The sequence below is a fragment of the Molothrus aeneus genome, chromosome 7 (genome assembly GCF_037042795.1).
Source record: "Molothrus aeneus isolate 106 chromosome 7, BPBGC_Maene_1.0, whole genome shotgun sequence".
In the NCBI taxonomy this organism is placed as follows: domain Eukaryota; kingdom Metazoa; phylum Chordata; class Aves; order Passeriformes; family Icteridae; genus Molothrus; species Molothrus aeneus.
The window spans coordinates 23,507,385-23,521,105 of NC_089652.1; the positions used below are offsets into that span (position 1 = coordinate 23,507,385).

The window sequence follows — 13,721 nt, forward strand, 5'->3', positions numbered from 1 at the left end:
GGAGAGACCACAGCCCTATTTTTCATACTTATTTTATTTTCTAAAGAGCTGGGATTGTTTCTGTGCCCAGGCTCCTGCCCTAGAAGAGTCCATTGTCCTTCTTGAGCTTCTGTTGTTTCCACAAGGGCAGGCTCCTGAAGGCAGAGCGGCTCATGCCAAAAACAGCCTGGAAGTCCGCATCGGAGAGGTGGTCCTGGGGCCAGAGAAAGAAAGGAGGCTGAGCTGAAGAACTGGGAGGGGCTTTCCCTGTCTCCCCCTCCAGCAGCCCCCTGGCCTCATCTTACCTCCTTCCTGCTGGGATCCACACCCCGGGGCAGGTCCTCAGCGGAGGTGTTCACCAGCACATCCAAGGGGAAGGTCTCCAGTTTGGTGGGGACAAGGGTGGTGGTGGCAGTGAAGACCTCTTCCCTGGATGTGAGCGCCTGAATGGGGGGGCAGAGTCACATCAGGGCCTGGCCGAGGGATGGAGGCACCAGGCTGGCTCCAGGTGTCTGCTCTGTCCTTGCAGCTCCTCCTGTCACCGGCCCAGGGGATGGGAGAGAATTCTGTGCCCCCAGCCAGCCCAGCTGCCTTTCTCCTTGTGCCACTTACTGAGGTGAGCTGCCCAAGGCTGCTCTCGTCACCCAGCTCAGCTCTCAGTGTCTCGTAGGATTTCTTGTCCTGGGAAGGAGACAAAAGTGCTCAGCCCCTCACCATGCACAGGGGTCAGGCAAGCTGCTGCCCACACCCTGGAGATGCTCCTGGGGCCAGACCCACATCTGGCCCCTTCTGCAAAGGGACTCCCTGGTCTTTCAAAACCCCCCATGACTCACGTCCCAGTTGAGAGGGTCCCAGGCCAGGAACCAGCCGGTGAAGGTGGGGGGCTCATAGCCCTGCTTCACCACAATGATGGGGGTGTCAAGGTCACGCCCGCTGGGGTGGCTCCGCAGGTACTCCTGTGCCATCACTGCTGCTGCCTCCTTCTCTGACTCATTGGCGCCTTTCCCAATCCAGAGGAAAACCTGCAATAAAGTTACTGGGTCCACCACTGGGGTGAGATGGAGCCCTCTGGAGCCATGGTTGGAGGCAGATGGGCTCTGTCCATGGGGGAGGACTCTGGGAGTCCATCCTCAGCATTCCCTTGAACAAGAAGGCTGGAAAAAGCATAGTGGGACCACAAATAGGCAGGTTTCCAGCCTCCCATCCCACCAACTGTGGCTGATGCAGGTCCTCCAACCGCAGGAACATCAGCTTGGGGGATCAAAGGTCTGTCCCCTACTCCATGCTCCCCCAGCTCACCTGGTCCCAGGTGTCCAGTAGGTAAACATCACTCTCCTCCAGGTCATCCTGGGTGAAGTCTATGATCTCTGTGGCCAAGAAGGTGCCTGTCTTGTTGGAGCACTCAAAGAGTCGAGGGGGCACAGAGGGGTTCTCCTCCTGCAGCCTGAGAGGGGTCAACGTGATGGGAATGAGGCTCATCCTGCTTGGGGACTGGTGGCCCATCTAACCCCTGGGCATGGGCAGGGACAGGACTGGTACCTCTTGTTACTGGCATATTGGGACTTGCCCCCCAGGGCCAGCCAGAACTCAGGTGGCTCCTGTCCTTCTGCAACCACTGGCTTCTCCATCTTGGAGATTATGTCAGCCACAGTCTTGGCCATCTCACGTTCATCCCCGCTGCAGCCCTGCCAAGCAAGCACAGCTGCTCCATCACTGGCCCAGGCCAAAGAGGAGGAAGAGGAGGTGGGGACAGTTGTCTTGGAGGTGGCGGCCCCCACGCCAGTGCCCAGCAGTACCCACCTTCCCATACCAGAGGTAGCAGCAGCTGGGGGTTTTGAGCACAAAGACATCATTGGAGTTGAGGGAGGAGGCGCGGACAGGCACCTCGAAGGCCTTGGTGTTGTACTCGTTGGTGCCATGCACTTGGAAGAGGCGGGTGGAGGGTGTGGGCTCTGTGCTGCCCGCCCGTGACGTGCCACCCTGGGGGAGAGGGACAGGAGGTCACCACCAGTGCCACAAGCCCAGCAGCCAGCCCATGCCCCAAGATCCCTGAGCTCACCGCATACACCACCATCTTGCCCTTGAAGATGGCCATCAGATGAGCCGGCTCCTTGCCCATGGTGACGCGGATCTGCACGGGCTCGTTGTTGTACTTCTGGTCCAGGGCGACGGCTTGGTAGGCAGAGGCAGCCAGCTCATCTGCGCTGGCTTGGCGGCCCTGGGCAGGACAGAGGGGGCTCAGCACCCATCACAGCCCCCCTTGCCCTCTCAAGAAGAGGCAACTCTCATGCTGCTCCCAAGGGGCAGAGCACCCCCAGTCCAGGGAGGTACACCCCTGTCCCCCACCCACGAGGCAGTGACCTGGAGGTCTCACCTGCCAGATGTAGATGATGCGGTTCACCTTGGGCCCCACAAAATAGGTGTAGAGCACCAGGTAGCAGTCCCCGCCATAGAAATGGCCCAGCCACTTCTTCTCTACAGGCACCAGTTCATTGTTCTCCACACGCCAGACCTGGTGGGACAGGCATATACTGCTGTCAGAGCCGGTGCATCCTCCTGCCCTGCAGACCCTGGACCTCACAGCATCCCCTGGTATAGCAAAGGGAGTACCTGAGAGGGTCCCACATTCTTCCATGGTCACCCTACCTCTGCTTCTCCAGATCCATCATCCACCATCTTCTGCTGGGCAGCCATCTGGGGCTTGGCGTGCAGCGTGGTTGCATCAAACTTCACCTGCTCCACCTTGGCTGTGGGGAAGGGCAGAGGGGTGAGCCAAACCCCTCAGGCCACAGGAATTTCCCACAGCCTGCCCATCCCAATCCAAGAAGTCCTGCCATGTTGGAAGGAGACACTCACCCACTTTGCCCACAGTGTAGGTCTTGCCCAACCCACTGCTCTGGTTGGGGACAGTCCATTTTTGGAAGAGCTGCCTGAAGACAGCTGACTCAGACCCATCATTCTCTGTTTCCACACTAGTGCTGTCTGGATAGTTCTTGGCTTTGATGAAGCCCTGGTGGGATCCAAACACAGAGTGTGGCCATGGAGTGCCTGGCACGCCAGGGAGCAGTCAGGCTGTCCCATAACAAGCCCCTAACCCAGCACCCACCAGCGCCCTGCTCATCGCCTGCTGCTTCTCCTCCTTGTTGGCATTCTTGCCCTTCCAGACGAAGATCTTGATACCTCCTTGATCAAGGATGTAGCAGTCCTTGAAGAAGGGGCAACAATAGAAATTAGGACTTTAGGCAAGTCCACCAAATTCAGCTTTTGAAGGATTAAAGCTGCCAAGGAAACTGGGCACCCCCAAGCATCCCATGGGTGACAGACCTCATGCAGGAGCATGTCTTGAGTTAGGGGCCGAACTGCCACCTCCTGTATGACCAGGTTTCCACTGGCGTTGGAGATACTGACAGGAGAAAAAGAGATGAAAAAGGCTTAGAAAGTGGGTTGGAAAACCCCATCCCCATTACAGGGTGGTAGGGTTTGTGGGGCTGTCCCCTCCCCATCCCCTTCCCCAGCCAGATCATGACACAGATGGTGCCCAGGGGCTCCCTGGCTGGGCCATGGTGGCAAACTGTTTTGTAGCATGACCTGCCAGGCAGCTCACTCATGGCCACAAGGAGGGACAGAAGGGTGTCAGATGTTGTGGGGCCACTGAGGCGCATTGCCACAGCATACAAAGGTGATGCTTGCATGAGCATCTCTATCGGGTCCCAATCCTCTTGGCAGCTGGGATTCCTCTAGCTCCAATGGCACCCAAGTCACTTATCCCCACCTCTGCTGTAGCTTTGACCCTTCTTGGCATCTGTCCATGGGGCTGGGATTTGTGGGACATAGCAGAGGTGGCTGCTGGCTCCCTCTGACACCAGGAAAAACGCCCCGTGCGTAACCCACCCCCAAAAACTCACTGGTAGAGCTTGAGGGAGGATTTGAGCTTCTCATCCACTTTGTTATCAGGGATGGCGGGCTGGATGTCCCTCTTCTCACCCAGCACATGCTTAAGGACCTTCATGAGTCCCGGTGAGGCATCCTCATCCTCACCATCCACTACGCCCACCTTGGCACGGCCCCCACGCTCCCGGTCCCGGATATCCTTGGCCAGGGTCATGGCCTGCAGCCAGGGGAGAAGGGATAAGCCCAGATGAGGGAGGGGGTGGCTGGTGACCCCCCCCTCCTGCAGGAGGGGACCTTGGCACCCCCTGGCCGTACCCTCAGCCTCTCGTTCCGGTTGCTCTCAGGGCCGTTCCACTGGATGATGAGCTGGCCCAGGTCCAGCAGGAAGACGTCTCCTCTGTTGAAGCTTTTCCAGCTCATCTCCACCTGCAGCAGGACAGGATTGAGAAGGGTGGGTGGCAAGCAGCCGAATGCCTGGATGCCCACAGCTCTGCAGCCCCTCTTACTCAGGAATACCGAGAGGGGCTTTCTGGGGAGCAGTTGCAAGGCAAGGCAGCATCATCCCACACCCACTGTGTGCCCTGCTTGGAGGCAGCTGCGTCTGGGGGAGCTCTGGCCTCATCCTGATCCAGACTCCACACATGCCATGACTCACCTCTCCTGCCACCACATTCTTCTTGCCCTTCACATGCAGCAGTCGCTGGACGTTGTAGGTGTTTGTCTCCACATGCTTCATGCCTGAGGCCACCCCACCCTTCTTATAGCTGGGAGGGGACAGACATGGAGTCAGCCCTGGGTCCCCCTCCTCACACCACTGGGGTGTCCCTCCCACCTCCATGCACAGGGAGGTGTTCGGGGTACACCCACGTGGTAATGGATAGATGGAGCCCAGCTCCAGATCCTGCTTTTTCCTCCCCCACCTCACTGAGACAGAGCTGTCCCCATCCCCACTGGATGGGGACCCCTTCCCAGTGTGCCCCCCGTGGAACAGGTGCCCAGGGGTGACTGACATACATGAGTCCCTGCTTGAAGTAGGCACGGAAGGTGTCGCTCTCGTGTCCCTGGGCCTCGCGGTGCTGCACGGCCACGGAGCCCAGGTGTTCGTCCATCTGCGTGGTGTAGATGGCCGCCGCCCCCTGCTCATCCTGGCTCGACTCCTTGCCCAGCCAGTAGTGGATGTCGTAGCTGAAGCTGCTCCCAGACTTGCGCGTCTGCAGGACACCGGTCCCCGCTAGAAGAGCCCCCGTGTCCCCAGGCCCCACCTATCCCTCCCTGCACCCGGCCCCTCAGGGCAGAGCCCGTTCCCAGTCCCCTGTGCCACCCCTGACTGCCCTACCGACAGCAGCACGTAGCAATCCCCCTCGTAGAAGTAGCCATAGCTTTTGGTGGGCACTGGCACCATCTCCATGTTCTGCAGAAGGAAGGGAAACATCAGCCCTGGTGGGGAAACCCCCAGCCCAGCCCCACCACCCCACTGCCCCCAGCACCGGGAGCTGCTGGGTTTAACCCTGGGTGCTGCACTGAGACCCCCAAACCCAGGTCCTGAGGACACAAAGGGAGGATCTTCCCTCACAGAGACCCCCCCAAGGCAGCCCCAATGATGTGCCCCCGTTCCCACCTCAATCCGCCATATCTGGATGCCCGGCGTGGTCTTGTTCAGTGTCCTGGAGACTTTGGCGCTGAGCTCCACCATGGTGACAGGTACCACCGACACGGGGACCTGCCCGCATTGGCAACACCCTCGTTAATGGCAGGCAGTGTCAATAAGAGCTGGGACACAGCCAACCTGCTGTGCCATCTGCTTCCCTGACTGCTCTGCAGAAAGGCCAGCTGTAAACCCCCCTGTACGGAGCTGCAGGGGCGAGGGGACCCCCAGCGCTGTGGTATCAGGAATGTGGCACACAGGTGGGGCTGCCATCCCCTCAGCTTGGCTGGCACTGCCGCTAATGAGTCCGTACCAGGGTCCAGGTTGGAAAGGTGCAGGGTCCCATAAATGCCCCAGTGCCCTGCCCTGTCTCTGAGCATGGGACAGGGCAGAGCAGGGCACCCACAGCTGGGTGACACTGCTGCACGGTGGCCTGTCCTCCCCAGCACCAGCAGGAACTGGCCCTGCTCAGCCTTGTCCTGGCACGGCTTGGCATGAGGTGGAACAACATGACATGGCCACTGCTTACACACACAAACACACACACACACACACACACACACACACAGAGACAATGCCTGCTTCAGATCCCCTGTTTCCAAACCCCCAGCCCATCCATGCCCCCCAGGGAGGGCACATCCTGGCTCCACAGGGCTGCTGAGTGCCAGTGCTGCTGAGGTTGTGCCCAGCCATCTCTGCCAGGCTGACAGTGCTCCCCTCAAGCAGGCAGAGGGGCTGAGTCAGGCAAAGCCACCCTGTGCTCCCCGGCTGGAGGCTGGCAGGGAGTGCTGGCACTGCCCAGATGGGAGGTCTCTGCTTCCTAGCCCTGCAAAACCCCTCCTGACCCCACTGTGCTGCCCCATGAGCACCCACATTCCATACCTCAGACCCAGGGGAAGCATCCCCCGTAGCACAGCCCCAAGATGGGGCTCAGGTGGGTCCCCAGGCCCATCCCCAGGCTAACCTGATGCCAGCAGTGATGGTGTCCATGGGATGTGCTGTCCACCCCATGCCCACCCTCTGTCCCCTCACCCTACCCCGACTGCTCACCTTCCCTGCAGAGCTGGGTGCACAGGTGAGCGTACCTAGGTGGAGTGCTCAGGTGCCAGCACCCAGGAGACCTTTGTTCCCTCATGTCCCAGCCTTTGCTCACCATATAAGGGCAGGGACAGCCCAGAGTCAAGGTCCCCGCAGCCCTCCAAGACTTTGTGGCACCTAAGAGCCCCGTTACTCATGGGGTGTTTCCCCCCCCAGATGCTATTGCACCCTGCCCACAGGCTGGCTGTGCCCAGGGTGGTTCCTCTGCCCTCCCCAGGCCTCCTCCCCTCTTGGCCCCTGGTACTGAGTCCATGCTGAATTTTTTTCTTTTGCATTCCACCAAGAAGATCCATAAAGTGATAGCAATGAGCTGGACCCGGACATGTGGGCATCAGCCACCAACAGAGGTGCCTTGATGCCATGGGGATGGCCACTGTTCTTCATTCCCCAGACCCTAAAATGCCCAAACCCTCCCAGACATGGAGCACTAAGGCCATGGAAATGTTTTTTTTTTGGTACCTCCTCCCCCAGAAAGGTTCCATAAAGTGACAGCAATGCAGCACCTGGGGCATTTCGGCCTCACCCCCTAACTGGCACATCCCCACCCTGACCATGGCACTGTCCCCAGGCTGCTTCCCACCCCAGCTGGAAGCCAGATCCCTGGTCACTCCTGGCTGTGCCTCCCTGCCTTGGGAGTCTCCACAGCCCCAAGGGAGGGAGATGAGACATGGAGCTGGGGCCTGGGGGGACAGCACAGGACATGAAACGGTGGCACGGCTAAGCCGTAAGCCCTGTCCTGTGCCCCCAGACCCCATGCCGAGGGTTGGTATCTGATGATGCCCTTGATGTTGGCAGAGAGAAGGGACTGAAGTGGCTCCCGAGCCTGTCGGTGGTTTTAGGGAATGACCACAGCATCCATGAAGGTGGGATGGGCAGGTGCCAGCAGCAGGCAGGTTCCCGGGCCTCCTGTCCTGCTCTCCTACCGCCCCCAGCCCTGCGGGATTGCTGCAGCTTTACCCTGGCTGCCCTGCTGAGCCAGCAGCCCTGGCCCCAAGCGCTGTGGGCATCCTGCAGCAAGCCCCAGATCCTGCCTGACGGTCCCGTCCCGCAGGGATCCCCGCAGCGATGGCCACGGGCTGACCCAGAGCAGGGGGCATGTCAGCCACCAACAGGGGGGTGTCCTGGTGCCACAGGGGTGGGCTCTGCTCTGCCCTCCACTCCTTGGCCCCCAAACCCTCCAAAGCCCTCCACCCAGCTCCCACCTCCTGCACCCCACTCGAGTGTGCCCGTGGAACCCTTACCTGAGTGCAGATCCCGCAATGGGGCCGAGTTTGGGGTGGGGTGGGACACCTGGGTGGCCGCTGTCACCCTCTGCTCGGTGGCCACGTCCCAGGGCAGTCTGTCAGCGTGGCACAGGGGTAGGGGCCCCCTCGCCGGCCCCAGAGGGCTCACCCCCTCTCTGGGCCCCCAGCCGGGCCACTAATGAACTCAGTAATTAGAGCAGCCATCAGGGAGGACGGAGATTTCATTAATGAGGGGAGGCATAGGGCCAGTGAGGGCACGGGGGAGGGGGCAGCTAAGAGACATTCCCCCCAGGAACCCAGAGGCTGCATGCTGGCAGCAGACTGCCCGGGATGGCGGGAGGGCATCACAGGTTGTCCCCCCAGGTTCCCCTCAGTCTGTATGGGGAAGGCCTGACACCTTCCTTGGAGCAAACTCATTTGAGGTCTCAAAGCTGGGAGGAGGGCACAGCATATGTGGTAGATTTACCCCTCCTTGTTAAGGGGCAGGATAGCCATCAATGTGGCACCAGGGGCCTTTTCCCCTGGAGGAGGAGGAGGAAGGAGTTTGGATGGAGGCACCAGGGCAGCCTGGGGGGGGCTGTCCTCCAGTGTGAGGGTGTCCCCTTGGCACCAGGCAAGGGGTGGCACCTCAACCCTGCAGTCCAAGGGTGCTCCCCCTGCACAGACCTGTAGCACCCCCCCCGCCCAGGGGACTCAGGGGATCCCAGGGGCTCCGTGTCCCCACACTGTGCACAGCCACGAGTGACACACGTGTGATACGGACCCTGCCCGCACATGCACATACTCGGGACTACTCTTTCCAAGATGGTTTGACAGCTTTAATCACATGAAGGCACTTGGATCTGGTATCCCAGCCCTCCCCAGCCCCCCATGCTGCCTCTGCATCCCCCAGACCTCCCTTCCCAAGGATGCCCAGGGCAGGGCTGTACACCCACAGGCACTCGCTGGGCAGCGGCTGTGCTGGCGCCCTTTGACTTGTCTGACATAAAGTGCTGAGTCCAACCCTCCTGGCAGGGCAGGATGAGCCCGGGGCTGGCAGGGATCCAGGGAGCTGTGCTGCACCAGCCCCCACCACAGGGCAGGGGCTGTGGCTGTGGCTGGGGGCCCCTGCTCACCCCCAGCAGCGGGAGCAGGGCAGTGAACAGCACCAGAAAGCTAAAACCCTTCACACCCACCCCCCAAATACTGCCCCGCTCCCTGCGCTGGCACTGCGGTAAAAAGGCACCCATGATTTTTTGGGAAACCATTGCTTTTCCCTCTAAAAAGATATGAGGCATTGTCCATATTGTGACATTAAAAAAGGCCTGGCTGATCTCAGCCTCCCCAGGAAAACCCTCCCTGAGAGCCCCCAGACCCTCAAAGCCAGGGGACACCCTGGCAAAAGTCCAACCCCACGGGGGTCAGGGCAACCCCAGGCTATGGGGGGGCTGCAGTGTCCCCCACCCCCTCCCAGCTGGGGACTGGGGAAAGGCTGGGAGGGGCACATTAAGGCTGATATGGGGGTCCCTCTCTCCCAGGACTAGCAGCATTTGGTGAAGCTGCAGATGGATGTGGAGCGAGAGGTGTGCCCCCTGCCACGGGAGGGGACCCTTCTGTGGGTGACCAGAGTGGCTCCCAGTGACACAGTGTAACTGGAGAGGGGGGGAGGCCACCTCCCCCCCCAAAAATGAGAAGAAACCGAAGTTGGAGGGGGCGAGTAAAGAGCCCCCCCCCCAGGCACACCCCTTGCAGGGCTAAGGGGGAACAGAGACACGGCGTCTCAAGGCACATGGGAGGCATCTGTGCCCAGGGGCTCAGCCCTGAGGCTGGGCTGCCCCTGCAAAACACAACCCCTAGGTGGGGGCAGCAGGCATGAGGAGAGGCAAGGACATGCCCGCCTCGAGGTGATCAGCTGCACCCAGGGTATGGTGGCACCACAGTTAAGGGTATGGTGGCAGCCCTATGCACCAAGGGCAGTAAGACTCCCTGCGTTTTCGGAGGGTGACAAGGTGTTACCTGTCCCGCAGCCTCGGCAGACAGGGGCCAAGGGCTGCCAGCCTCCCAGCAGGCAGTCTGGATGGAGAGATCCAGTCCTCCCAAAGGCAGTGGAAAGCAGCAGCTGCTGACCCCACCCCCCTCCCCAGTCGGGGGACAGAGGGGAAAAGGACCTGAGAACCGTTTTGTGGAGTGGGGACACAGGTTGGGGGAGAAAGGGGCAGGAGCTGGACAGTGGGGGAGGATGGGACCCCCCAATAGGTCCTCAGCACAGCAAGGCAGTGGGTCACCCATGGCCCCCCTTCTCTGAGAAGGGGGGCATCCACATCTCCCACCAGCAGCAGGCACGGAGGGCACCCGCCGGGGCTGGGGAGGATGATGGGGGGCACACCGAGACCCTCCCTCCCCCAAAATAAGGCACCTGGCTCCCCCGGGGGTGCCCCTTGGCAGCACCCGGAGCGTGGGGGGGCCATTAGCTGTTAGTCCGCTGCTTCTTGAGCACTGCATACACGTCCTCCACCTTGCTGAGCCTCTCGAAGAAGGGCAGCAGGTCCAGCAGCTCTGTGTCCGCCATGTTATCAAACCAGGACGCCACAGGCACCTGCAGGCGGCACAGGGGACAGAGTGGCATGGGGGACAACGCTGGGAGAGGGTCCCCCAGCACATGACCTCCCCAGGTGGCCCAGCCGTGCCCTGCGGGTACGTACGGCATTATCCGGGTGGAAGATGTAGGACGCGGGCGAGTTGTCCACGATGATGATGCGGCGCAGGTCGCGGCCCAGGCGGCTCAGGTCCTTCACGTAGTTGCCGCGATGGAAAACACAGGATTCCCGGAAAAGCCGTGCCCGGAAAGCCCCCCATTTATCCAGCAGGTCAGCCACAGGGTCTGCATACTACAGGCACAGGAAGGGGATCACTATGGCACACCACACCGCCCTGCCCACCGCACAGTGACAGTGGCACCCAGCTCTCACTGTGCCTCAGTTTCCCTAGCCAGTGCCTTGGAGGGGCAGGTAGGGAGGCTGCCCAGTGCTGGTGCTGCCTGCGGGTACACAGGGGACAAGAGGCCAGTGATGCCTGCAGGTGGGCAGGCAAGGGAGCTGTGCCACTGGAAGGGTGTCTGGGAAGGGGTGGGCGATGCCAGGGCAGGTCAGGGCACCCACCTTGGCCAGGCTGGCAGTGAAGAGCACGCACTCGAAGAGCTCGCCCATGCGCTGCAGGAACTCGTCTACGTGCGGCCGCTTGAGCACGTACACCTGTGGGCACGGACAGACGGACAGAGGGCAGCGCGCTGCTGGCACCGGCCACGGCTCACCCGGCGCCCCCACGTCCTGCCCAGGGGACACGTGTGACCCCACAGCCAGCAGCTCCCTGGCCACACCTCACAGGAGCTGCCCTTGGGGGCTGGGGGATGCCATAGCCCCACAGGAGTGTGCAGGGTGAAGAGTTTGGCCGGCTCCAGAGCCAAGTAACCGAGAACAGGCTGACTGCCCAGACCACAGCCTATCCTGGATTACTTGAAACCGGGGCTGGCCACTGCAGGAGGGCACCATGCCAGGGCACCCCTCACCTCCCTGCCCTGCAAAGAGAGGAGCACCCACCTCTGCCCCCACAAAGCTGGCACCCTGATACCTCCCATTACCCCGGGATGGCTGCCGGTCCTAGGGGAGGTGGAATGATGCCCCCCTCCCAGCAGGCACCCACCCCGCTGTTACCTGGTGCATGATGCCATCGATTTCCACCGGAATGATGAAGTCGGCGTTGTTCACTGGCTGGGGAAGGGCACACCAGGATCAGCACTGGGCACACCAGGCACCCCCTGCCCAAATACTGCCTGCTCTTTGCTCATTGTGCACCCCTGCCAGCCCCGCAGCCCCCTCACAGGGACACCCCAACTGAGCCAGCCAGGCTGTGCTGGGTGCTGGGCATCACTTTGGGGGAAAAGGGTGGCAGAGCAGCTGGGGGAGCATGTGGGGGAGAGGTGTGGGGTGGGCCAGGGCGTCCCCCACCTTGAAGGAGCTGTGCACCAGGGTCTCATCCAGGTCGATGACCACGCAGAGCTTGCTGGCGTCCTGCGGCTTGATCTCGGGCAGCAGGTGCTTGACAGCAGCCTGCAGCAGGGGGACACAGTCAGCAGGGTATCCACAGGGAGGCCGGAGGGGCACGGGGAGGAGCGACTGTTCACCCCCCAGCCCTGCCCACACCACAGGGGAGGCGCAGGGGATGGCAGCCCGGCCCCGCCGGTTCCGGGCTGGGGATGGGGGTTACCTTGGGCAGTGCTCCGTTCTCCTCCACCAGCAGCGGCGCGCCGGTGGTGCCGGTGCAGGGCTCCCCCTCATCGCGGCACAGGCAGCAGAAGAGGGACTGGAGAATGCTGCGGCTCCGAGGCTTCTTGGCAGGGGTCTGGGTACCTGCGGGAGGGCACAAGGGGGGTAAGGGTTACCCCGGGGCACTCCCAGCACAGCACTGGGGGCCAGGTGAGCCATGTTTGGGTGCTGCCCCAGAGCCCCCGTGCCCTTATCAGACGCCGACACCCATCCGCTCGGCCTTCCTGCCCTGCCAAGCGACGGTGCCAGGGCAGCGTCGCTGACACCAGTGCTTGGTGACCCCCCGCAGCCCCTCACCCGGCACATCCCACTCCACAAGCGACCCCCGTGGAGTGGCCGGAGACCCTTCAGGAGGGTGCGGGGCTGAGCCCGGGGGCAGCCGTGGGTTCGGGGCCGGTCCCCGCTGTCCCTCCCCGGGGGACACGGCCCCACTCGGGAGGGAGGGGGGCCCTGGGGGCGGGGTCTCTCCGAGGGGGCGGGGCTTATGCCCGTTCTTTTCCCCGCCTCCAGACAACTCCCTCGTCTCATTGGCCGACTCGAGTGCACGGGAGGCGAGAGGCCAATGAGGACGACCGCCCGCCCCTGGGCGCCGTTCCCGCAGTCCCCATTGGCGGAGCGAGGGGAAACTGAGGCAGAGGAGCTGCTCCTGCCCACCCCGTGCCCCAGGGGCAGCGCGACGGCTCCAGCGGCCCCGCCGGGTCCGGGTCCTGCCGCAGCCCGGCCCGGGGCTGCACCCCGCCCTGGCTGTGCCCCCCTTCAGGCGGGCCAGGGCCCCGAGCCCGCAGTGGGGAGCTCGTGGGGCAGGAGCTGCCCACTGGGGACGGGGCCCGTTCCCACGTTTGCTCCTCCCGGCCCTGGCAGCTTCCCAAGCCAGGGAGACAGGCAGCGGCCCCCGACAAACCCCCCTGGCGGGGTGAGGGGACGCGGGGGACGGGACGCCGGCATGCAGCTGAGCGCCCGGCGCCCTTCCTGCCTCAGTTTCCCCGCCGGCGTTGCGCGCACCTCTCGCCGGCTCCCGAGGAAACAGCGCAGATAATCCGAGCAACGCCCCGAGCCTTCCAGGGCCCCGCCGGGCTCCGAGGCGGCCGGAGCACAGCCCCCCGCGCCCGGGCGGCTGCACACAGCCCCGCTCGCTCCGAGCTAAAGCCCCTGCGCATCTCCCAGCCCTGGGCGGCGGGATGCAGGGGGGCGGGCTGAGGCGGCGCGCAGCTCACCAAACCCTCCGGGAGCAGGCCCCCAGCCCCCCGGGGACCTCCCCCTGTGCCGCGCAGGAAGGGGGTGCGGGGGAGCCATCTCCCCCTCGGCGTTACCTTTCTCCTGAAGCGGGGCGCTCCCCTCCTCCCTGCTAACCTGGGCGATGATGGACTGGTGCTCCATGGGCGCCGGGGAGGGGGGGTGGGAGGGGGCGGCCCCCCCCGGCGCGGCCCCCGGGGGGGAGGCGGGGCGGGGGCCGGCGGCGGCGCGGGGCGGCGGGCGCGGGAGCGGCGCCGCGGAGGAAACTTTGTTACAACATGGAGTTTCCTCCGCCCGGGCTGGGGCTGCAAACATGGATCCCGGGCGCGG

The 13,721-nt window shown here is 62.9% G+C and overlaps 2 protein-coding genes across 3 annotated transcripts; both read right to left on the reverse strand.

Moving 5' to 3' along the window:
* Window positions 1-79: 79 nt before the first annotated feature.
* VIL1 (villin 1) lies at window positions 80-5,578 on the reverse strand. 2 transcript variants are annotated; one of them, XM_066553422.1, is made up of 19 exons: window positions 5,489-5,578; window positions 5,207-5,281; window positions 4,885-5,081; window positions 4,526-4,634; window positions 4,186-4,296; window positions 3,885-4,087; window positions 3,304-3,382; window positions 3,086-3,184; window positions 2,836-2,989; window positions 2,626-2,726; window positions 2,354-2,491; window positions 2,039-2,197; window positions 1,780-1,959; window positions 1,519-1,664; window positions 1,279-1,423; window positions 813-1,001; window positions 592-660; window positions 285-422; window positions 80-193 (listed from the first exon to the last, which is right to left on the reverse strand). In XM_066553422.1, the coding sequence occupies exons 1-19, from the start codon at window positions 5,561-5,563 to the stop codon at window positions 80-82; spliced, it is 2,481 nt and encodes an 826-aa protein (XP_066409519.1). In that variant the 5' UTR covers window positions 5,564-5,578. The 2 variants fall into 2 exon arrangements, with proteins under 2 accessions (XP_066409519.1, XP_066409520.1); XM_066553423.1 differs by having other exon boundaries at window positions 1,519-1,656; window positions 1,790-1,959; window positions 5,489-5,563.
* Window positions 5,579-8,653: 3,075 nt separating this feature from the next.
* CTDSP1 (CTD small phosphatase 1) lies at window positions 8,654-13,542 on the reverse strand. The gene is made up of 7 exons (XM_066553270.1): window positions 13,469-13,542; window positions 12,100-12,242; window positions 11,841-11,942; window positions 11,547-11,603; window positions 10,995-11,087; window positions 10,539-10,724; window positions 8,654-10,432 (listed from the first exon to the last, which is right to left on the reverse strand). Exons 1-7 carry the CDS (start codon window positions 13,533-13,535, stop codon window positions 10,304-10,306), a joined length of 777 nt encoding a protein of 258 aa, XP_066409367.1. The 5' UTR covers window positions 13,536-13,542; the 3' UTR covers window positions 8,654-10,303.
* Between the last annotated feature and the right edge of the window lie 179 nt (window positions 13,543-13,721).